The sequence below is a fragment of the Lepisosteus platostomus genome, chromosome 5 (assembly GCF_059453375.1).
Source record: "Lepisosteus platostomus isolate fLepPlt1 chromosome 5, fLepPlt1.hap1, whole genome shotgun sequence".
Classification (NCBI taxonomy): Eukaryota; Metazoa; Chordata; class Actinopteri; order Semionotiformes; family Lepisosteidae; genus Lepisosteus; species Lepisosteus platostomus.
Window position 1 is genome coordinate 2,755,464 of NC_142615.1, and position 23,009 is coordinate 2,778,472.

At 48.5% G+C, this 23,009-nt stretch overlaps 2 protein-coding genes across 3 annotated transcripts; both read right to left on the reverse strand.

Annotated features, from left to right (window-relative positions):
- Positions 1 to 623: 623 nt before the first annotated feature.
- On the reverse strand, positions 624 to 14,868 carry LOC148662470 (uncharacterized). The gene is made up of 15 exons (XM_088633006.1): positions 14,626 to 14,868; positions 12,708 to 12,840; positions 10,587 to 11,162; positions 9,634 to 9,662; positions 9,359 to 9,456; positions 8,940 to 9,232; positions 8,701 to 8,743; positions 8,510 to 8,615; positions 8,303 to 8,380; positions 8,036 to 8,159; positions 7,864 to 7,910; positions 7,653 to 7,742; positions 7,359 to 7,412; positions 6,477 to 6,530; positions 624 to 3,995 (listed from the first exon to the last, which is right to left on the reverse strand). The coding sequence occupies exons 1-15, from the start codon at positions 14,866 to 14,868 to the stop codon at positions 3,945 to 3,947; spliced, it is 2,019 nt and encodes a 672-aa protein (XP_088489132.1). The 3' UTR covers positions 624 to 3,944.
- On the reverse strand, positions 11,351 to 22,540 carry LOC148662471 (uncharacterized). Of its 2 annotated transcripts, XM_088632107.1 has the most exons (6): positions 22,404 to 22,540; positions 21,565 to 21,888; positions 20,990 to 21,277; positions 14,505 to 20,810; positions 12,345 to 12,840; positions 11,351 to 11,998 (listed from the first exon to the last, which is right to left on the reverse strand). In XM_088632107.1, exons 1-4 carry the CDS (start codon positions 22,450 to 22,452, stop codon positions 20,509 to 20,511), a joined length of 963 nt encoding a protein of 320 aa, XP_088488233.1. In that variant the 5' UTR covers positions 22,453 to 22,540; the 3' UTR covers positions 11,351 to 11,998; positions 12,345 to 12,840; positions 14,505 to 20,508. The 2 variants fall into 2 exon arrangements, with proteins under 2 accessions (XP_088488233.1, XP_088488234.1); XM_088632108.1 differs by lacking the exon at positions 12,345 to 12,840.
- Positions 22,541 to 23,009: the final 469 nt, after the last annotated feature.

The following is a 23,009-nucleotide window of genomic DNA, read 5'->3' on the forward strand; positions in this document are numbered from 1 at the left end:
GAAGACTACTTGCTCTTTTTTATTTGAATTGGATTTATTTCCCTCGCCGACGGGCTCAGCTACTTCAGGAACAGCTTCTGTGCCACTCGCTCTGGACGCTGTGAGGGGCAGCAGGTTCAGGCAGCAAGATGTCGACTCCATTTCCCAGCAGGCCACGCCAAACTATTACCTGGCTAACTGGTGGAAGCCCATTGGTCAGGAGACATTTAAAAAGCAGGCAGCGGAGCCCTTCAGTCCAGCCTTGGCTGGGGAAGAGAGTGGTTGTGCTGAGCAGAGCAGGAGAGAGGAGCTTCAGAGCTGTGCTGCTGTGTCGGAAGAGGAGGAGGTCTGAACTGGGAGTGCTGGCTTTCTTGCCACAGGCCTGGTTTGATGCTGGGGGTGGCTCCAGGTAAGAGCGAGGGTCTGTCTTGTGGCTTCTGGCCTGCTGGGTCCCTCGCTGTGAATAAAGAGCACTGCGATCCCTTACCTTGTGGCTGTGAGTGTTTGTGCCCAGAGCTGCCCCACTGGGCCTCCTGCACTGGAGGACTGGGCCCAGGTGAGCCCCTCGACCCCTCCCAGCTGAAAAAGATGGGGAGAACAACCAGTGATGAGTCTCCAGCTGAGCCCTCTTCCTGAGGGTCTGACTACAGGGTGGGTGTCAAATGAGAGAGGGTCACCAGCACACATCCATCCCTGCTCCTTGAGCAACAAGCCCAGGAAGAAATAAGGGCCCCTGTCCAGTCTAGTTCTAGAGGTTCATGAGGGCTCCTGCTGAGCCTCCACTGAGAGGAAAGTGAAACACTGGCCCTGCCTACACCCCAGAGCCCCCCCCACTGGCCTTCAAACAGCAGGAACACAGATCCTGCTACCAGGGGTGAGGACTGATTCAGGAAGAGATTAACAACACCTGAACCCAACCCCTAGCACAGCTCCTAGCTCATTGAGAACCACCCAGCTTGTCCCTCCATCTCTTCCTTTCTTAAAACTGCTGCCAGTTTCTCTGCAGCTCAGATGTCCTCTTCCCACCCTCAAGTCCAACTAACTGGACAGACCCCTGCCTCCACCTTCCACCCCTCTGCAGGAGCTGAGCTCCCATCCCCTCCTTATATACACCAGCTGAGCCTCATTAACCCAGGGGAGGCAGCTTATTGGCCACCATCATCCTCATGGCCTGCTGGGAAATGTAGTTCATGACATCATGCAGCAGGACAGTCCCAGTGAGAGAGTAACAGAGGGTTGAGACTGTACCCCTCACTTGGCCCATTTTAAACACTCCTCCACTGCCCCACCTGTATCTCTCAGTGTAAGACCAGTCCAGCCTGGAGCAAATGACTGCACCAGGGAGCCAAGAGCAAGGTGGTGTGTTGTATTGAAAAGAAAGCAGACTGGTTGGCTCTGTGGAATAGTGACCTGCTCTCTCCCTCTTGAACAGTTAAGAGCTCCTGCTCAACCTCTATCGCTCATATCCAGAGGCAGCAGGTGGATTAATATTCAGTCTCCCCAGTACTTACTGGCTTCACTCACAGCTCAGTCAGCTCTCTCCCCTTTCAGACAGAGGGGTGGTGTGTTTGTACACAGCTCCTGCTGCTCACAGGCTACGTCTCCTCCAGGAGACCTATTCCTTCTCCTTGCACACAGACACCACGCAGAGCTCTGTTCTGGAGCACAACTCCAGCCAGGAGTCACACACCTCTCCCATAACCCCGTCACAGCTCAGAGCAGTTAAATCAGGGAGCGTTACAACCTTAAAAACACATCTAGGAGCCCACACACAGTCACAACACAAAAGAACACCCAACAGATCAGACTGGCCCCTGGAAACAAGTCCACTTCATGATGAGCACAGAACAGAACTAGAACTCCAGAGGTGCATGTTCCTGTTCCCAAGGGGAAGGGAAAGATGAAGTAAAAAAACAAACAGCGATGAGCTTCAACCAGAAAAAAGGAATTGTACCTGAACACCGGACCGAGAAAAGAAGTCTCCCCCTTCCTGCCCGTCTACACCAACCAAACCTGAAAACATCTCCCCCCTCGCTCTGAAACACCACTCCCCTGACTTCATTCCCCCATCCCACCTCTCAGGGGGGCCTGTGTGGTCTCATGGGCCCTGTTTGAACACCTCCAGCACAGTGGTTTTGTTAACATGCAGCACCCAGAGGTGGGGGAAAAAAGGCTGCAGCCTCACCAAGCAGTGGTGTAAAATACAGGAAACGGTTCAGCACAGAAACAGGTCAACATCTCAACAGCTAAAGCTTAAAAAAAGGCCAGTTTGTCCATTACAGCACCATCCTGCTAAACCGAGAACGGAGGATTAAGATACTAGTAAGTTTAGTACAGATATCTAACCCCTTCACAATAGAACAGTCCCCAACTGCGCTACAGTACAGATGACAGTTCAGAGTCTAGCAGACAGTTGTGGTTTTACAACAGCAGCCCTGGGCTCGGTGAGCAAACCACAGTACATTATAGACATTTGACTATTACAATCAACTACAGGGTGATATTGTGGGACCAGTGTGCATCTTACACTGCAATACAATAAACACTGTTGTGGTGACAGTTTTAGACATAACTGAGTATTACACTGAAGCACAGACCCCAGACCAGGGTAGTACAGCACAATCCAGGTAGCAGATCACAGGGGAGTACAGGACACAGGGCTAAGACTTACAATTAATCAACGACAGATGGCTGTTTCAGATGGAAATCTGAAACACTCAAAAACAGTAAAGAATGATTACATCATAAAAGTAACAGGCTAGTAGACTAGTCCACGTATTACACTAGTAAATTCCACAGGCTTAAGACTGAACAGCACTGGTGTCAGGTTTAGACAAAAGTGAGTATAACAAGCCCACAGCAGTAATGGTTCACATAGTACAGTACACAGGGTTATGTATTACAATCAGGTACCGATGACATTGTCCTATAATCCACAGTGCATGTTTAACACTGAAATACAGTACAGAAGAAATGTTACAGTATAGTACAAGTGACTGTTCAGTACAGCAGTCTATCCATTTTAACACCATACACTACAGCAGTCAGAGTATTAAGGAACAGTACAGATACACTTTTACACACCAGTCAATTTTACAACAGTACACAGGGCTGAGTATGACAGAACAGCACAGGTGACAGTTTTAAGTATTACAACCCCACAATGGTAACCATTCACATAATACAGTACACAGGGCTGAGTATTACAATCAAGTACAGATGACATTGTCAGATCGAAATTCATCTTTTACTCACAAATATGGTAAAGAGTGATTACAACAGTGTAAAAGTGACAGTTCAGAAGAGTAGTCCACATATTACAATACACAGGTTTAATATGACAGAATAGCACAGGTGACCGTTTTAAGTATTACAACCCCACAATGGTAATTGTTCACATAATACAGTACACAAAGCCAAGTATTACAAATCGACATTGTCTTATCATCCACAACGCCTGTTTAACACTGAAATACAGTACAGAAGAAATGTTACATTAGAGGTACAAGTGACTGTTCAGTACAGCAGTCTATTTTAACACCATACACTACAGCAGTCAGCATATTAAAGGAACAGTACAGATGACACTAACACACCAGTCAATTTTACAACAGTACACAGGGCTGAGTATGACAAAAGCACAGGTGACCGTTCTAGTTTTAAGTATTACAACCCCACAATGGTAACAGTTCACATAATACAGTACACAAGGAAGATTACAATTGAGTACAGGTGACATTTTCCTATAATCCACAATGCATCTGTTACAGTGAAATACAGTACAGAAGAAGTGTTACATTATAGTACAAGTGATCGTTCACTAGACCAGTCCATCTGTTACAACACCATACACTACAGAGGTCTGAGTATTAACAAACAGTACAGATGACAGTTCAACACCCCAGTATTAATTTTACAGCAGCACAGTACACAGGGCTGAAGGTTTCAACAGTTTAAGTAGGAACCTACATCAGCAGCTGTAGGCAGCACAGGAACAAGTCCAGGTTTCTTCCCTGCTGAAAAGAGAAGAAAGGAAACGATTTCAGCTGAGGTTTGACAGTTCAGTATTAGAGTAGAGTACAGGTTTCAGTTTGGCACACTGGGTGTATTATTACGTTGTAGTACAGTACCCATGGCTAGATATTACAACAACACAGAAGACAGGTCTGAGTACTACAATAGATTACAGGTGAGAGTTTGGCACACTGCTGTGTTTATTACACTGTCACACAACAGACAAGGCTGGTCCAACACAATACAAGTGACAGTTCACATCACTCTACAGTACACAGGTCTGGGTATTACAACAACATAGGAAACATTTAACATAACAGCACAGTACACAGGGCTGAGTATTACACTAGAGCACAGGTGACAGTTGTGGTCAGAAGTCTGACTGTTACACTGAAATACAGGACAGAGGGTGACTGTTACAACAGTGTACAAGTGACACTGCACTACACCACTCCAGATATTACAACAGTACAGTACACAGGGCTGAGTATTATAATAGGACAGTTGAAATTTCAGCACCGAGACTTGAGTATTCAAGTACACTGCAGGTGAAGGTTTCAGCAATGGTTGTATCACTGAGTAGTGAAGTTCAGTCTGAACAAGAGATCAGCACACTGGCTGAGGTAGTTTAGTACAGCCCAGTGAGAGTAGGGAACACAGGTTTGAGTATTAAAGCACAGTAAAGGGGAGAGTTCAGCACACCTGAAGTATTTTAGTACTATCCACCTGAGAGCTAACCACAGATCTGAGATTTTTTTTTTTTTTTTTTAAAAGGTGAGAGTAAAGCACACAGGTGTGTCGTTGAGTATTGAAACTCAGTCAAGGTAAGAGTGTAGCACACAGATTTGAGTATTGAAGTACACTATAGATGAAGGTCCAGCATACACATCACTGAAAAATTACACATCCACACAAGTGAGAGATCAGCACACTGGTTTAAGTATTAAAGCTCAGTACATTGCAAAATAGTACCAGTCAGACATGCGAGGTCACAGACCTGAGTATCACAATACAGTACAGGTTACAGTTCATCCCACAGGGCTGAGTATTCCAATAGTACAGTTGACACTCCAGCACACAGATTTGAGTATTAAAATACACTGCTTGTGAAGGTTTAGCCTACATATGTGGCACTGAGGATTAAAGCTCACTAACAAGTTAGGGATCAGCACCCTGGTTTCACTTTTATAGTACAGGTGTCATTGATTAAAACTCAGAGGTAAGAGTGTAGCACACAGATTTGAGTATTGAAATTCACTACAGATGAAGGCTCAGCATACACATCTCTGAATATTAAAGCTCAGTCCAAGCTCACCTCCCTGGTTTAAGTATTTCAATACAGTCCAGGTGAGACCTGATGACACTGATTGAAGTATTAAAGCACAGTCCATGTAAGAGTTACGTGCACAGGTTTAAGTATTACAACACATTACAGCTCAGTGGAGAGGAGAGTTCAGAACACAGGTCTCAGTATTAAAAACACAGAAAAATAGTACCCATTCTGTTGAGTACACAGGTATCAGTATTAAAGCACAGGAAAAAGCACTGGTTTAGTTTTTTAGTCCAGAACTGACCACACAGATCTGAGAATTAAAAAATTTAAAACGAGAGTAAAGCACACAGGTGTGGCAGAGTATTAAAACTCAGTCAAGGTAAGAGTGTAGCACACAGATTTGAGATTTAAATAACACTGCAGGTTCAAGTTAAGCATACTGGTGTGTCACAGGATATTAAAGCTCACTTACAAGGTAGAGATCAGCACAGTGATTTAATTTTAGCCCAGTCCAGGTGAGAGCTGAGCAGAGTTTCAGTATTAGAGCACAGTCAAGGTGAGAGTTTAGCACACAGGTGTATCACACCGGTTTAAGTATGATGGTACAGTCCACACTTTTGAGTATGAAAGCACTCGTGTCAGTGGGAGAACTAGATTAAGTACAAGTTGAGCACGCTGGTTTCAGTATTACAGCACAGTCCACAGGTCTGTCATTGAGAATTAAAGCTCAGTACAAGAGAGAGTTACTTATACAAGTGTGAGGATTACCAGTATTAACGCTCAGTGGAGATGGGAGTACAGTACACAGGTTTGGGTGTTCAAGTATTATATAGGAAAGACTTCAGCACCCTGGTCTATATCATTGAGTAACAAAGCTCACTACAGGTGACAGTTCAACACACAGACGTGTCAGTGTATTAAGGTACAATACTCTTGAGAACCGAGTACACCATTGTCAACACTTCTACAGTACAGCCACCGATAACCCTGATCAGAACAGTCCATCTGAGCAAAGTACCTCACTCTGGGGTACAAGACTGTGTCCCCTCTGGAATCAAACCTGCAATCCACAGTCAAAAAGCCCTGTTTAATACTGCAGAAGTGTAGCGTTTTACAGAGCACAAGCAGCTGGACAGAGAAAGACGCAGCTCAAGAGACGTCACGGAGACCGACACAAGGAGGAAGAGAAAGACGGGAAAGAGCTTCTCACCTCCATCCCAACTCCCAGCCATACCCATCTTCCCACCAGCAGCCTCTGGTCAGCCTTGAAAACAATACAGGAGAGAGAGTTCAGCATCAATCCCAACACCACACCTGCCTCTCGACTGTCTGCTTGTGGACATCCTGGAACATTAGGGACAGGGTTCAAGCTTCATACACAATGTCAGACTCTGCACTTTTCCTGGAAAATAAGGAAAAAAAAACCAGGGAGAGAGCAGCTAACCACTATCCCAACACCTCATACATACCCGTCTTCCCACTGGCAGCCTCAGGACATTCTGGAAAGCCACAGAAATGAACAGGACTGAGCATCAACCTCCAACCACACTGGTCTTGACTTTTCTGGACATCCCGGAAAGTTAGACAAAAGAAACAGGAGACGGCATCCAAACCCCAGTCTACCACCCCATCTATTCCGGTCTTCCTCAGAATATCCTGGAAAATGAGGGAACGAGACTACAGGAGAGGGTTCAATCTCCATCCATACCAGTCTTCCCACTATCAGCCTCTGGCCAATTAAGGGAAATACAGTCCAATGAGTCCAGTCATACCCATCTTCCCACTGGCAGCCTCTGCACTCTGGAAGATTAGGGAAAGAGACAGGAGAGAGCATCCAACCTCCATTCCAACTCCTCATCCATATCCGTCTTCCCACTGTCAGCCACTGGACAATCTGGAAAACTACAGAGATGATCACAGGACAGAGCGTCAACCTCCATCCACACTGGTCTTCCCCCTGGCTGTTTTCTGGACATCCTAGACACCATCTGAACTCCAATCCATCTTCCCATCTATAATGGGTCTTCCAACTGTCAATTCTTTTGGACATCCTGGAAAATTAGGAAAAAGATTACAGGAGAGGGTAACCAACCTCTATCCCAACTGCCAGCCATACCCATCTTCCCAGTGGCAGCCTCTGGCCAGCCTAGAAAATGGAAAAGATCACAGGAGAGATCATCCCACCTCTATCCCAAATCCTCATCCATACCAGTCTTCCCACTGTCAGCCACTGGACAACTCATCTGTCTGCATCCGGCCATTCTGGAAAACTACAGCAATGAACACAAGATAGAGCATCATCCTCCATCCACACTAGTCCCCCCACTGTCTGCCCCTGCATTGGAGTCCATCTTAACCTTTGACCCCTGACATTTTGGTGTTTGACCTCAGAGAGCAGGAGACGCTGCTGGAGACAGGAGAGACCATCAATCCCCATTCTATCTTCCTGTCCATACCCGTCTTCCCACTGGACATCCTGGAAAATTAGGGAAAAGAGAGACAGGAGAGAACATCAACCTCCATTCCAACTCCCCTTCCATACTGTCATTTTTACAGGCATCCTAGAAAATCAGGGAAAAGATAAGAGAACATCCAACCTCTATCCCAGCCATACTTGTCTCTCCACTGTCTGCCCCTGGACATCCTGGAAAATGAAGGAACACAAAACAGGAGAGGGTTCAGTCTTCATACATACATGTCTCCCCAGTGTCAGCCGCCGGACTTACTGGAAAATGGAAAAGGGAAAAGAGACAGGAGAGAGCGTCCCACCTCCATCCCAGGACACGCTGCTGTAGGCTGCACAGCTGGGACAGCTGGTTCGTGTGTCTGAGGGCAGCAGTTTGGCTCTGCAGTCTCTCTGTGCCTCATCATCCGTCTTCAGCCCAGCGTTCACCTGTCACTCAAGATTGTGTTAATTCAACAATAATACTTCACCAGGCTCCAATATCAATGCTAGTAACTTTATAACTGTACTCCTCTCACTAGTAGGGCTGTGTGTTCATGTCCTGAGTGGGACACAGGAGTGACAGGACTAACCTGACCTTGTGCTCGTGCTGGAGGCTGGTGATGGACTCGGGTTCGAGAGTGTAGTGTCAACAGCACACTGACCAGGATCTTGTGGGCGAGAGACAGCAGGAGGTCAGGACACAGCCCTGAGGGTCACCCCCTGGAGCCCCGATAGGAGGAGTCCACTGGCTCTCCGCCTGGAGCTCATCTCTAAGGAGCAGCCTGAATCAGGGTCACCTGCAGCTCTTCGTCATCATGGTCATCCTCACAGGCTCCAGCAGGCAGGAGATCAGGACACCCTGGATGTCTCCTCGAGACGACTCCTGCTCTGTCCCCTCGGAGTCTGTGGATCCAGATTGGTCCAATCAGCACCAATCATGTAAGACCAGTGTCACCTGCGAGGGACAGCCAGTGAAGGAGAGACTCACCTCCATCCCAACTCCCAGCCATATCCGTCTTCCCACTGGCCACCTCTGGCCAGCCTGGAAAATGAATTAATAACAGTCCAATGTCAATACCAACATCCTGGAAAACTAGGAAAAGAGACAGGAGGAAGCACCCAACTCCCGATTTATCTTCCCATCCATACCTGGCTCTTCACCGGCAGCCTCTGGACATCTTGGAAAATTAAAGAAAATACAGGGGAGGGTATAATTTTCACACACACCCGTCTTCCTACAGTCCGCCTCATCATGGAAAATATGGGACAAGAGAGTATCCCACTTCCATTCCAACTCCCCAGTCTTCCCAGCACCAGTCTTCCTAGTGTTAGTCTCTGGACATCCTGGAGAATTAAGGAAAATAATCCAGCAGAGAGAGTCCAGCCTATACCCGATCTCCACCCATACGTGTTGTGAACTGACGTGCCCACTGACCTCAGACCTGGACAGCTCCCGGGCTCGGTAACCCGCTCTGTAGAGTGTAGAGGAGAAGGGCAGCTCTCTGCAGATCACAGTGGCCCTGAAAGCAAGGAAACAGCACCTGTGTGCTCTGGATGTGGACAGAAGGGACACTGAAAGTCCCCCAGTGTGTCTCCTGTCCCCCCAGAGAAAGGTACTCATACTGTACGTCCCACACCTGACTCACCCAGGTGACACCAGCGATCCTCTGACTCCAGGGAGGGTCTCCTCCCAGTGACGACTGTGGGAAGATCCGACAGCACACAGCCGCTGGGAAGACCTGCGCTGCGGTCATGAAGATCAGGAGGAAGACCCTGAAGCAGACGGGACCGTCAGAACCGAGGGACCCAGCTCGAGGCTCGCCGTGGGTAGTGCTGAGGAGTCACTGAACCCATCCTGGTGGACTCCTCACAAGATCCCGATACGAGCTCCCAGGAGTCGGGATGAGAGGAGTCCCAGCACAGTCCCGTGAGGGTTCGAGATGAGGTCGACTGGAACGACAATGGCAGAGAACACAGGAGACACACAAGAGGCGTATTTCACAAGACTGGCTCAATCAGTTGTGCTCCTGCAGAAAATAACAGCAATACTGCTTCTGTTGGTCTTGCTCCAGCTAAAAATAACTACTTCTAGTGCAAGTGGGGGTAATAAAAAAGCCAACTAATATTAATACTGTTAATAAAACAAACTATTTCCTCAAGTACAAATATCAATACTGGTAGAATATTAACGGTTCTCCTCTCTCACTAGTAGGGCTGTGTGTTCATGCCCCGAGTGTGACACAGGAGTGACAGGACAAACCTGACCTTGTGCTCGTGCTGGAGGGTGGTGTTGGACTCGGGTACGAGAGTGTAGTGTCAACAGCACACTGACCTTGATCTTGTGGTTGAGAGACAGCAGGAGGTCAGGACACAGCCAAGAGGGTCACCCCCTGACACCCCAACAGGATGAGTCCTCTTGGGGCTCCAGATCTCCACCTGGACCAGGGGCATCGGCAGCTCTTTATCAAGATCATCCTCATCCTCACAGGCTCAAGCAGGCAGGGAGGAGGAGGAGGAGGAGGAGGAAGGCAGTCGGGACATCCTGTCTGTCTTCCCAAGACAACTCCTGCTCTGCCCCCTGGGAGTGCGTCGATCCCAGATTGGTCTGATTGGATCCCTGCAGGACCGATGAAGACCAGCGTCACCTGTGAGGGAAATCCAGCGAAGGAGAGACTCACCTGCTCTGCACTCACCTGCCTGGCTGTTGGGGGTCCCCTGTTCCCCTGTCCTCTACCTGCAGGTCTGGGGGTGCCCTCTCCAGCCTGGTACAGTGTTACCCCACTTCACCCCTGGCTGCCTGATCCTGTTTCCCCAACACGGGGGGCAGCTCCCACATTCCCAGTCCCTCCCCACCTGTCCCACAGCCTCCCTGACCTCTCCCTGCCTGCAGGGTCAGGTTCCTCCTGCAGGAGCTGTGTCTGGTGGGAATAAACAGGCCTGAAGGCAGCCTGTGCTCCACCGAGTCCCGACTGCTCCGGTCCAGAGCTGCTGTTCTGGTGACCCGTCCTGGAGAAACACAGGCGTGTTGTCCACAGGCTCTCTCTCCCCCTGCGGAGGTTCTGACACCCCTGGGCTCCTCTTCCTTGTTGTGGCACAACTGGGCTCCTCCTCCTCCTCCTCTTTGTTCCAACACCCCTGGGTGTCCAGGCGCCAGGCTCCTCCTCCTGGTCAGTCCGAGTCTCCGGGGGGGTCCAGGCGCTGGGCTCCTCCCAGAGTCGAGGTCCAGGAGGAGTTTCTTCCCGTTGGCTTCTCCCAGATCTTCCAGACTCCTCAGGCCTGAGCCGGGCTGGGAGGAGGGAACCTTCCCTGAGATCCTGGAGCCCGACGTCCAGACGAGACGACCGGAGAGATGGAGCCGATGGGGGAGGATGAGGGCGTCAGGGCTCCTGGTGTCCGACTGGGAGAGAGCTCCGATGTTGGGGCGTCTGTCCTTCCTCTTGACTTGAAGTTCTCCCACAAATAATTTGGTAGCCTGATACCCCAACTCTTGCTCTCAGCCAGTTGGTACCCCAAAACCCCCTGCTCTCATCAAGACAATGATTAGCTTAGTAATTAACAATTACTATAAACATCGAGTACATTGAATATCCAGGACAAAAAATATCCAGGATAGAGATTGACTAGTAATTCCAGGGAACTTGTACAATAACCATTGAAGACAAACACTGGCTTAGTGTTGAACAGTTACAGTGAAGACCCAGTAGAGTCAAGTCAGTAATCATTCAGGAAAGAAACTGACTAGTTGAGTGATGAACATGCCAGTGAATATCTGTCAAAGTGACTAACCAGTACAGTGAATTTCCAGGAAATATTGAGGAGAGAGTATGTGTATGTGACAGACCAGCACAGTGAATATGTAGTAAAGCACTTCAATAAAGTCTAACAACTAAACAGTACAGTTCCTATCCAAGAAAAGGGCTCCATGTTGTTTCTCTGCCTGTTTGTACAGAATATTGAGTCAGGAGCTCCAGCAGGAGTTTCTGACTTCCTCTGCTCTGTGAGCTCCACACTTCTGTCCTGTGAATCACACACAGAGCTGCAGCAGGGATGAGTGAGAGGTACCTGCATGGGGACAACACTGAGCTCTTCCTCCCAGTGTCTCCCTGCGCCAAAACCCTTCCCAGTGTCCCCCCGCGCCACAGCCTCCTACAGCCCCCCAGTGTCTCCCTGCCCCACAGCCCCTGACAGCCTCACAGGTGATTTAAACAGCTCCCCTCACCTGTCCCTCCTCTCTAATCCCACTCCTGCTTCTGGGCTCAGCAGTCTTTTCAGGAGCCCACCTACAACTGAAAAACAGGACTGATCTGTACAGTGAGTAACAGACAGCACTCTGAATAAACCATTCAGTGATGATTAATACCCAGTGCAGTGATGATTACAGTGATTATTAATATCCAGTACAGTGATGATTAATACTCAGTGCAGTGATAACTACAGTGAACACCCAGTGCAGTGATGACTACAGTGATTTTTAATACCCAGTACAGTGATGATTAATACTCATTGCAGTGATTATTACAGTGAACACCCAGTAAATTGACTGCACTGAAAACCCAGTACAGTGATCATCCCTCAATGATCACAGTCCAGTGATTATTAAATACCCAGTCCAGTGATGATTATACTGAATACCCAGTCCAGTGTCTGTCCATCACAGAGAATAAGCAGCCCAGTGAACAGCCAGTGATCTTCTATGACAGGGAACACTGGGCCAGTCGGAGCTGTGCTGCCCCCTGCAGAAGACCTGTCCTGAGGTCAGAGTCACCGATGGTCTCGCCCTGTCCTCTCTGGGGTCCTCCTCACGGGCCTCGTACAGGTGCTGGAGCTCCCTGCAGCCCCAGAGTGCAGGATCCGGTACAGGCCAGCTCCTCGAACCCAGCTCTTCCTCCTGCTGTGAAGACGGTGGCCCTGAGGTTCTCAATAGAGGCTCTGGCTCAACTCCCCCCCAATCACCAATGACAGGGCCCAGGGTTCGACTCCTGACCCAAGACACACCTCCCACAGCGACTCCCAGAGTCCAGGCCAGGACTGGGAGCAGACCGGTCAGGGGCGAGTCCAGGAGATCCACTTCAGACCTCTGCCGGCTCTCTTCCTGAAGAGCTTCCTGAGAACCTGCTGGAAGGCCCCTCTGAGACACCCGTCCACAAACACGACCACATGAGCCCACAGACACAGTCCTCACCAGCCCACTGCCTGCAGGTGCACCCCAATCCATCACTAGAACCCCAACCTGCCCTGGTCACTCCGCACTCGCCATTTCACACCGACGTCTCGCACAATAACCGACATTCGTGCAAAACTCCACCTGGTGTACAGAAAACACTGGTTCTGACTGAAGCAACCTTATTAGCAAATACACTAGTATTTTAAATGATGAAGTTTCCCCCTGAAGTAAGAAGAAACAGCACACATCTACAGCCTAGGTGTTGATTTACAAGAGAAGCCTGTAAAACAAACCAGCAGGACTCAGTTTTCAGGGAGAAGCTGTGGAGTGAAAATGACTCAAGACAGAAACAGAACTGAGAACAGTCCCTCTGTCTCAGCTACACTCTCTCTGACTCTCACTCATGTTAATGTGCATCAGAAAAACCTGTTTGTTTTTTTGAGAAAGGGTGTAATATAGTGGCCTCTGAATACATTTATTTTTTGTTTAACAATACGAGGATTTACAAATACTACACAAAAAAAATCTACTGCTTTCACCTTCCGGTTGTTTTTTATTATATCAACTATTTACATTATGCCAGCACAGATAACACAAACACGGTCTTTTAAAGAAATAATGTCACAGAACCGTTTTAATGATTACTTAAAGAGCAGCTGTGTTCATCTTTCGTTATTTAATGCTGTAAACAAGTTTTCTACTATAAACTCATTGGATATTTTTGTGGGTCAGTACTATTATATCCAGGGTTGTAAATGGCGTTTGACAACAAAAATACTTTCTTCGCACCATTTAATGGGCTTTGAAAGTTCATGTTAAAGCCGGTTTATCCCATAAAAAACAGAAACTGAACCAAACAATGGATTTGTGTATAAAACCGACCCGAAATATCCAATGTCTTTAAGCACAGACCCACACTTTAAACAGCCCACAACAGACACACCCGACTACACGTGTGTATTTGCTTACAACGCGACACTTCTCAGTTCCCCAAACATTTTCAAATCGTTTCGCAAAATAAAACACAAACGCCTCTAAACACGAACATTAAGTTTTTTTTCAAAGCAGTGAAACTATTTTGTAATAAACGAGTCAACGCTGACAAAGGCACTTCAGACAGGAACTGCGCAACGGGCAAATAAAATACATTTTGAACAAGTAATAGGTTTATTCCATGCTGAAAAAAAGAAGAAAGAGAAAACAACGTTTCGGCCGTGGACCTGAAGAAGGCTCCACGGCCGAAACGTTGTGTTCTCTTTCTTCTTTTTTTCAGCATGGAATAAACCTATTACTTGTTCCTTTGCAGCCTACGCATGCTGACGCAGCTACCCACCTGAACTAAAATACATTTTTACCCGCAAAATCAAACCACCACCACGGACTAAACACCACAAAACACAAGACTTTGTAGAACCGTGTTGTGTCACCAGATACAACCGCACAGAGCAAACGAACCTCTTTCACAGAAATATTCACCTCGCGTTTCAGTTTAAAACACGCCAAAGCACATCGCTCATGTATCAGCTTCCCAGCAAATGTCGCCTAAATTGCCTAAAAACGCCTCCCCTTACCTTGGAAACAACGTTTTAGAACAGTTTAAAACACGACAGAGCACATCGATAACTTACCGGTAACATTTAAAGCAAAGGTTTGCTAAAGGTGCATCAAAAGGGTTTCCTTCACCTCGAAACACCACCCGTCTGTTCTCGCAGTAAAAGCAGCGCACCTGTTCGCTTGAACACACCTCACAGCCGGAATGACGACCAGCCCCTCCCACCGGCTCAAATAGCCCGGCTGTGGACACCGCTCCTCTAACAGGTGGAAACCTCTGTCAATCAGCGACCTCTGGCCAATCAGAGACTGGTCTCCATCGCGCACCCGCCCACTCTGCTTTCCTAGCCTGTTTCTCATTAAGACCTCAGACCAGCTCACGGTCACCTGCACAGGTGCGATGACAGGCTTGTGCGCGTGTAGGCTCCAGGACAGAGACATTGAGGAAACACCAAAAACACAAACACACAGCAGCAGCAACAAGGAGTTGAATAACACACATCTTTAAAAAGAGAGCATCGGTGTGAGCCGGCGGTGGGGTAGAGTTCAGAACTTGAGTCCCTTGGGAGAAAACACAGAAACGTGCAAGTAAAAAAAAGGGTAAAATCGCTTTTTTAACTGAAAATAAGCCCCATGTAGGACCAGCAGTAGTGAGGTGCAACATCAAAATAATACATCAATTAAATCATCTAAGGGGGTCTCTTTAATTCAAGACCCCAGCCCAGCCTGCACTCAGCTCCCTGTAAGTGCCCAGCAGTCTGATCCGCTCCAGGTGTGACAGTGCAGCAGTCTGATCCGCTCCAGGTGTGACAGTGCTGTCAGTCAGACTCCCAGTGCGCAGCAGTCTGATCCGCTCCAGGTGTGACAGTGCTGTCAGTCAGACTCCCAGTGCGCAGCAGTCTGATCCGCTCCAGGTGTGACAGTGCTGTCAGTCAGACTCCCAGTGCGCAGCAGTCTGATCCGCTCCAGGTGTGACAGTGCTGTCAGTCAGACTCCCAGTGTGCAGCAGTCTGATCCGCTCCAGGTGTGACAGTGCTGTCAGTCAGACTCCCAGTGCCCAGCAGTCTGATCCGCTCCAGGTGTGACAGTGCAGCAGTCTGATCCGCTCCAGGTGTGACAGTGCTGTCAGACTCCCAGTGCGCAGCAGTCTGATCCGCTCCAGGTGTGACAGTGCAGTCAGTCAGACTCCCAGTGCGCAGCAGTCTGATCCGCTCCAGGTGTGACAGTGCTGTCAGTCAGACTCCCAGTGCGCAGCAGTCTGATCCGCTCCAGGTGTGACAGTGCTGTCAGTCAGACTCCCAGTGCGCAGCAGTCTGATCCGCTCCGGGTGTGACAGTGCTGTCAGTCAGACTCCCAGTACGCAGCAGTCTGATCCGCTCCAGGTGTGACAGTGCTGTCAGTCAGACTCCCAGTGCGCAGCAGTCTGATCCGCTCCAGGTGTGACAGTGCTGTCAGACTCCCAGTGCGCAGCAGTCTGATCCGCTCCAGGTGTGACAGTGCTGTCAGACTCCCAGTGCGCAGCAGTCTGATCCGCTCCAGGTGTGACAGTGCTGTCAGACTCCCAGTGCGCAGTGATCAAGTCTCCATATTAAAGCCACATTCAAGTGTGTTTGTTTTATCTTGGACACTAGGACATGGCCTCCTGTAACAGTCACAGTCCTCTCCTACTGCCAGCGCTTGAAGAATAAAAGTAAACCCACCAACAGGATGGTGTTGGTAGTTAATGGCTCATTGATGTCTTGGCTTCTTTGGAAAGGATCGGCTTCATCAACAGGGCTGGGCAATTTGTTCCAGACCCCCACCACCCATCCTGTCCTGACTGGAGGAGCTCACCCAGCTGTGTCTGGAGAGAAGCCAGGGTATCGGCTTCAACCACAGGGCTGGGCAGCTTGTTCCCCACCCCCACCCCCCTCTGTGTACAGAAGAGCCTCCTGTCCTGACTGGAGGAGCTCACCCAGCTGTGTCTGGAGAGAAGCCAGGGTATTGGCTTCAACCACAGGGCTGGGCAGCCTGTTCCCCACCCCCACCCCCCTCTGTGTACAGTAGAGCCTCCTGTCCTGACTGGAGGAGCTCACCCAGCTGTGTCTGGAGAGGAGCCAGGGTATCGGCTTCAACCACAGGGCTGGGCAGCTTGTTCCCCACCCCCACCACTCCAGACAATAGCTTCTGACTCGCTATCCAGCTGCAGGAAATGACATACATATATATACACACCAAGACAAACGCCCAACCTGCGATCTCGATCAAATTGAAAACTAAACCTTCGTAAACCTACAATCACCATTCACCATCCCTTTGGTCAATGGCTTCGGAACAGTAGCAACTTAAAATTATAATGATTCTTAGACAATTTTACAAAGACAATAAAAACCACAATGAAAAACAAAGAAGTGCCCGACTCCGTGACAGCAGAGCTGAAACCAGGTTTTAAACCCCACATGGATCTGACACCTCCCTCAGTACAACCATGAACACTGAGCACCTCACACACTCAGTTCAGTGCAAGAGCAGCCCTGTAGCTCCATGAAACAGTTTTTCAAGAACACTTTTACTTCATCTACAGTAGGTCTGTTCTTCCCTTCATTACAACCAGTGAACATTTTCCTCAGTTTGCACAACAGCAAACTAAATGTAATACAATTTCAATGAATCTGTCATCTGAGCAAACAAAATATAACATCATAATATAAAATATAACAAAATGCTATTTACCTCGCTCTCGAACGTTGTTGCATAAAATATTTTCTATTAAAACTCTAAATAAAGGTGTCAGTGGGGCCAGCAGGGGGCGCTCACCCTGCGGTCTGTGTGGGTCCTGATGCCCCAGTATAGTGACGGGGGACACTGGACTGTAAACAGGCGCCGTCCTTCGGATGAGACGTAAAACCGAGGTCCTGACTCTCTGTGCTCATAAACAATCCCAGAGGGTCTCTCGAGAAGAGTAGGGGTGTTACCCCAGTGTCCTGGCCTGATTCCTAATCACCCCCCTCTCTGAACTGGCTCCATCCCTCTGCTCTCCTCCCCACTGAGAGCTGGTGTGTGGGGAGCGATCTGGCGCACTATGGCTGCCGTCGCATCATCCAGGTGGGGTACACACTGGTGGGGGTGGAGGGGATCCCTATTACCCGTAAAGCGTCCAGAAAAGCGCTATATAAGTGTAAGTAATTATTATTATTAAATTAAAGTTTATTTTTCCATCTCTTATATCTGTAGTATTTTTTTACATTTGAGATTTTTGTATCCAGAATCACTTCTATATGTAAAGTGCTTTAAAGCTCTTTGAGCAATATAAAAAAAACTCCTAGGGGTCCAGATTTCTCTAATACTCTGTAAAAGACTGACTTTAACCTGTGCACAAACTAATCCATCATTTAAAGAGACAAACACATCTCTCATCAGTGCATAACCCAGCCTGGAGTGTGATGCTTCCAGTAACACATTTAGAGATGTTGTATCAGTGCAATGCTTTTAAAACACTCCGATTAATTCAGTGCTGAACGTTACACATCAAAAATAACTTCCAAGGAATTGTCTAAACCCGACAAAACTCTGGTTTCAGCTCAGTTCCCAGAAAGAGCAGGAGAACGGTCTAACACCCGTTCCCTCTCACAGTCTTCTGCTCCCTCTCTCTCCAACTTTTCCAGTGCTGTATTCCCAAAATCCCACAGGACACAGAGGCATCTAGGCTTCTGGTACCTCGCGCTTTGGTTCCTGAAAAACAGCGGAGCCGATACTCCAGTGTTTAGACACGGTCAGTAAAATGCACCATCCCAGATCGAGATCAGCGCTGCAGGGAACTGGGGGAGGTATTGAGTGTGACAGACCGGCGGATCTGAGGAAGTCAGGAGAACGAGGATTCGAGGGAGGAGAGCAGAAGACCGTCACTGTGGAGTCAGACTTGACAGAGGGCAGAGTGTCGTACTGTGTCAGTGAAGGGCACACCCTGTAGACCATCACAGACTCCTGCTGGGGTCGTCCCTCAGCACCGCAGATCAGTCTGGAGACAGTGCCGAGCAGCTGCTGTTAACACAGGGAGCTGTGGACCAGAACACTGAGCAGAATACATAACACACCCCCAGCCTGAAGGGATGTTCCTCAAGCACCTCCTACTGGATACGTACAGGAAAAACAATAAGTTATCAATACTGCATTATCGTTCTTCCTGAAGGACCCGAAGGTGCTTCACACATAGGAGGGCACTGTTCACCCGAAAATCTCAGACTGTTCAAGCTCTGATCTGGCCAGGAATGAGGTCAGGACACTGACTATGAATACTGCTCAGCTGTTTCTAATCAATACTCATAAGAATTGAAAGAACACTTTTGGCATTAATTGATTTTGTCTTTCCAAACAATCCCAGGGTGTTTCATGTGTAGGAGGGGACAGTTCAAGCTCAGATACAGCCGGGACTCTGGGACAGTGGGACTCCACACCCCTGCTCCTCCAATCACTGTCTCTGGGATCTTTAATTAAGCAGGCGGGACCTCAGCTGTAATCCTCCTTTGATCTAGTTCTCCTACAGCTCAGTGTCCCTGGTCCTCTCTAGTACAGAAATGACATCAGGCAGAGCGCCGCCTACGGGTCCACCAGCACTAGGTGGTTTTTGTTACCGTGGTACGGGCAGGGTCCCGCCTGGCCTGGCTCTCCACAGCCCAACTGGATCCAGCCCCCCTGTAGTAAGACTGCTCCCACAGGCACCCCCACAGTGGGGAAACCAGAGAGTGGGCTCACTGGTAACCACAGCTGAGCAGCACTGTCTGTCCAGTAATAAGAGGAACACGTGCACAAGCACAGAAAGCACATCGATTCACTTGACATCCGGAACAAAATCATAGCGTTTTGATTCTGCCCTACATGGTACACGATGTGTCTCCCTTGTTCGACTATTTCAATGGGTCCCTGACTGTCCTGTAGGTGTTAATGAGGAGATACGCACAGAGGCAATGTGTCAGTCTTAAGGCACAGTGAAGTGTAACATACATTAATGCTCAAATGTCCATTAATGCTCTTTCACCTAATCTCTTTCTAGTGTAGAATATCACTTAATTACTGTAGAATAGCACCCAGTACTGAAATGTGTAATTAAGAGCACCAGTTGTGTGTTCATGACAGATAGGGCCCATTTAACTTCGTACCAGTTAAGATACCATGGTAAAAACTGCAAGGCTGTGGAAACAAGCCTGAAAGACAGAAACTACGTTCATTCTGGCAAATCTATTCTACCGCTGCGCTGAGTGCTAACAGCATGGCCACCTAATACCCCCCTCTCTGAACTGGCCTCATCCCTCTGCTCTCCTCCCCACTGAGAGCTGCTGTGTGGGGAGAGGACTGGGGGGGCTGGAGGGGATCCCCCTGACCTGGGAAGAGCTCGGAGTGGAGCTCTAGACGTGGGAGGAGTTATGAATTATTATTGTTAAAGGCCAAGGGGGAAATCTGGCCAGGGCGCTGAGCTTTTCTCCTCAGTAGACCCCTCTCTTGTGGCTTCAGCACAGACCCCCTCTGGGCCTGGGGGGTTGTGCCCTCTGCCCCTTTTCAGGGTCATCAGTTCATCAGTCCAGGTCATCCAGGTGCATAAAATTAAGGCTCTGGGTGTCCAGCACTTGAGTAACGTTGGCCTTTCACATTATTCTGAGGAGCTGCTCAGCGCTGTAGGAATGTTTCTGTGTCTGTGAGGCAGCAGAGGCGTCTCTCGACACTGTTTTGTCCTATAACTACTGCTGGAAAGGGCAGGGGGTGAGGGAGATGTTAAAAACAATAAAGTGTCACGTGAACGACACTTCTCAGGGCTTTGGGAATGTTTAAATTGTACATTGGAGCTTATTGTACTCTGCCAAATTAAATTCCATCACCTGCTGTCAGCTTGTGGGAAAAGCATTTCATTGGCGACAAGCACTGCTGGCAGTTGTAGTGTTGTGCATTGATATAAAAAATAATGCCTGATTGATTGATTGATTGAAGCAACTGGAAGAAAACCCACATTAACGTTGGGGGAGAACATACAAACTCAACACAGGGAGACCTACACTTGATCCCAGGAACTCGCACATCAGGATTCTCCCCATCCCACTGTCAATGCTTAGTTTAACAGGACTCCTCCTGCTGGGATCCATCAGACTGGGGCTGGGCTGGAGACTGGGGGACCAGAGTGTCTGCAGGCCCTGGGTCATCTGGGCGATTTCCAGCAGCTCCGTTTCCCAGCAGCTCCACACCAGACCCAGGGGAACTCCATGACGATGGCCCTGTTCTGCTGGAGCCGTTAGCGGAGGAGGCTGAGAGACTCTGACCTGACCGCAGGTGTCTGACCAGCACAGATATAACCCCAGCAGCCACGAGCACAGCCAGGATACTGCCAATCACAGGAACCAGCCAAGTGGAGTCAGAGTCTGGAAAACATCCAATAAACCAGCTTAACAACCGACTTCATGCAACAGACAGATTTCAGGACCAGGATGAGCATGTTTAACTACAGACAGCTGAGTAACTCAGAAACAGGACGGCGTTAACACATGCTCTGTCACAGCCTATTGTACAGCAAATGAATGTGCTCTGTCTCCTGTCCTACCTTCCACATGGACTTTCACAGTGCTGATGATCCTGTCGGCCCTGAGGTCCAGTACTGTGTAAGAGCCCTGATCACTGAAGGAGACTCCAGACAGCTGGAGAGTCTCGTCCTGGAGGGAGACTCTGGGTTTGTAGTGCTGGACTGGGGTCACTATGCTCTTCTCTACAGCACACACCAGCACAGAGTCTCCAGAGCCCTCAGGAGCAAACTGAACCTTCACAGTCTCTCTGGTGTAGAGGCGGATGTTCAGAGGGTGTCCATCAGTGACAGTGACATTCTCCTCATGACCTGCACACAGAACAAGAATGAACATTTGAAGTGACAAAAAGACAGGTCTGCACCACTTTGCCCTCCTGCCTCAGTTTCGTGAAAACAGTTCCCACTTCCTGGCTCTGTAACCTATGTTAGACTGTTGTTCTCCCTGGACAGATTAGCAACAAGAGTATAAAGCACACAGGACAATACTGCAGGAAGTGTTCTTTGTCTATCAAGTGGGATGGTTCACTTCACACGTATTTTCCAGAACTTAGTTCAATCTGCATTAATACCTGCAGCAAAACACAGGACGTATTTACCTGTGACAGACAGGCGCACCTCTCCAAGGAATTTTCTGGTATGGTCCAGGTCTATATATCGGCACTCATAGATATGTTCTTGAGCGAATGTCACATTGTGCACAGTCAGGGAAAAGTCCCCCTGGCCAATCAGCTCTCTGGAGATTTCAGCTGCCGTCTCGAACCCGGCGCCAGGGTAGACCACTTCACTGAAGAACTCCAGCACGGGATCGTCTTTGTCCGTGTCCCATCTGAAGTGTATCAGCTTAAAGGGGACTGCCATAGAGTTTCCCTTACAGGGCAAAATGACAGATCCGCCATATTTCACTACCACCGAGAGAGGATCTGAGGAGACAGAGTAGATATTCAGAGACACAGCGACACAGCTCGACACCCCCTCATTTTAGTGTGAAGGGAGGGTCCCACACTGACAGGCTGGAGGAACTGAGTCTCTTTAGTCTGGAGACAGAGTAGATATTCAGAGACACAGCGACACAGCTCGACACGCCCTCATTTTAGTCTGAAGGGAGTGTCCCACACTGACAGGATGGAGGAACTGAGTCTCTTCAGTCTGGAGACAGAGTAGATATTCAGAGACACAGCGACACAGCTCGACACGCCCTCATTTTAGTCTGAAGGGAGTGTCCCACACTGACAGGATGGAGGAACGGAGTCTCTTTAGTCTGGAGACAGAGTAGATATTCAGAGACACAGCGACACAGCTCGACACATCCTGGAGAGGAACAGGAAAACACAACTCTACAGCACCTAGAACTGTGTGAGATACCAGACACACCCATACCTCTGAATATTATTATTAATCAGACATTATTTTCTAGATATGATTTCAAAGCCCTTACCGTTCAGAACACTCCCGACCAGAAACAACAGAAGTGTTATCCTCTTCATGATTAAAGGTCTGCAAAACAGACAGAAATAGCGTAATGACAAGAGCAGAAGTCATGACGACAGCAGAGGTGGCCCACAGTGATATACATCTTACGTGGAGTGGGGTATTTTATTCAGAGTGTGGGGGTGATCAGGTGATGTCAGCACACTGTCACGGCGTTAAGGCTCCTAATTTTAGCACTAATGGCCACCGCGCAGGTCAGTGAATGGACGCCTCTCGTCACAGAACATAGATGTGAAAGCAAAATGGCAGGTGTGCAAATTCACGCAGAACAAACTTGATGTCTGAAGCTCTGTCTTTGCAAAAGGTGAATCCGAGTCAAATATACCAGCGCAGGTGTAGTGCCCCTGAGAGGGGAATGATACCATAATACAAAATACATCAATAATACTTTGTACCCAAAGAAAAATACGTAGAAAGTTACAAAAATGCTTCTTAACGTTTCGTACATATTTTACAAAAATATTCCGCATGATGCCTTATTCAGTCTTCTCTTTAGGATATCACACGTTTCAGTAAGGACTGGTGGGGGTGCTGCGGGTGTTGTCATTGGAGT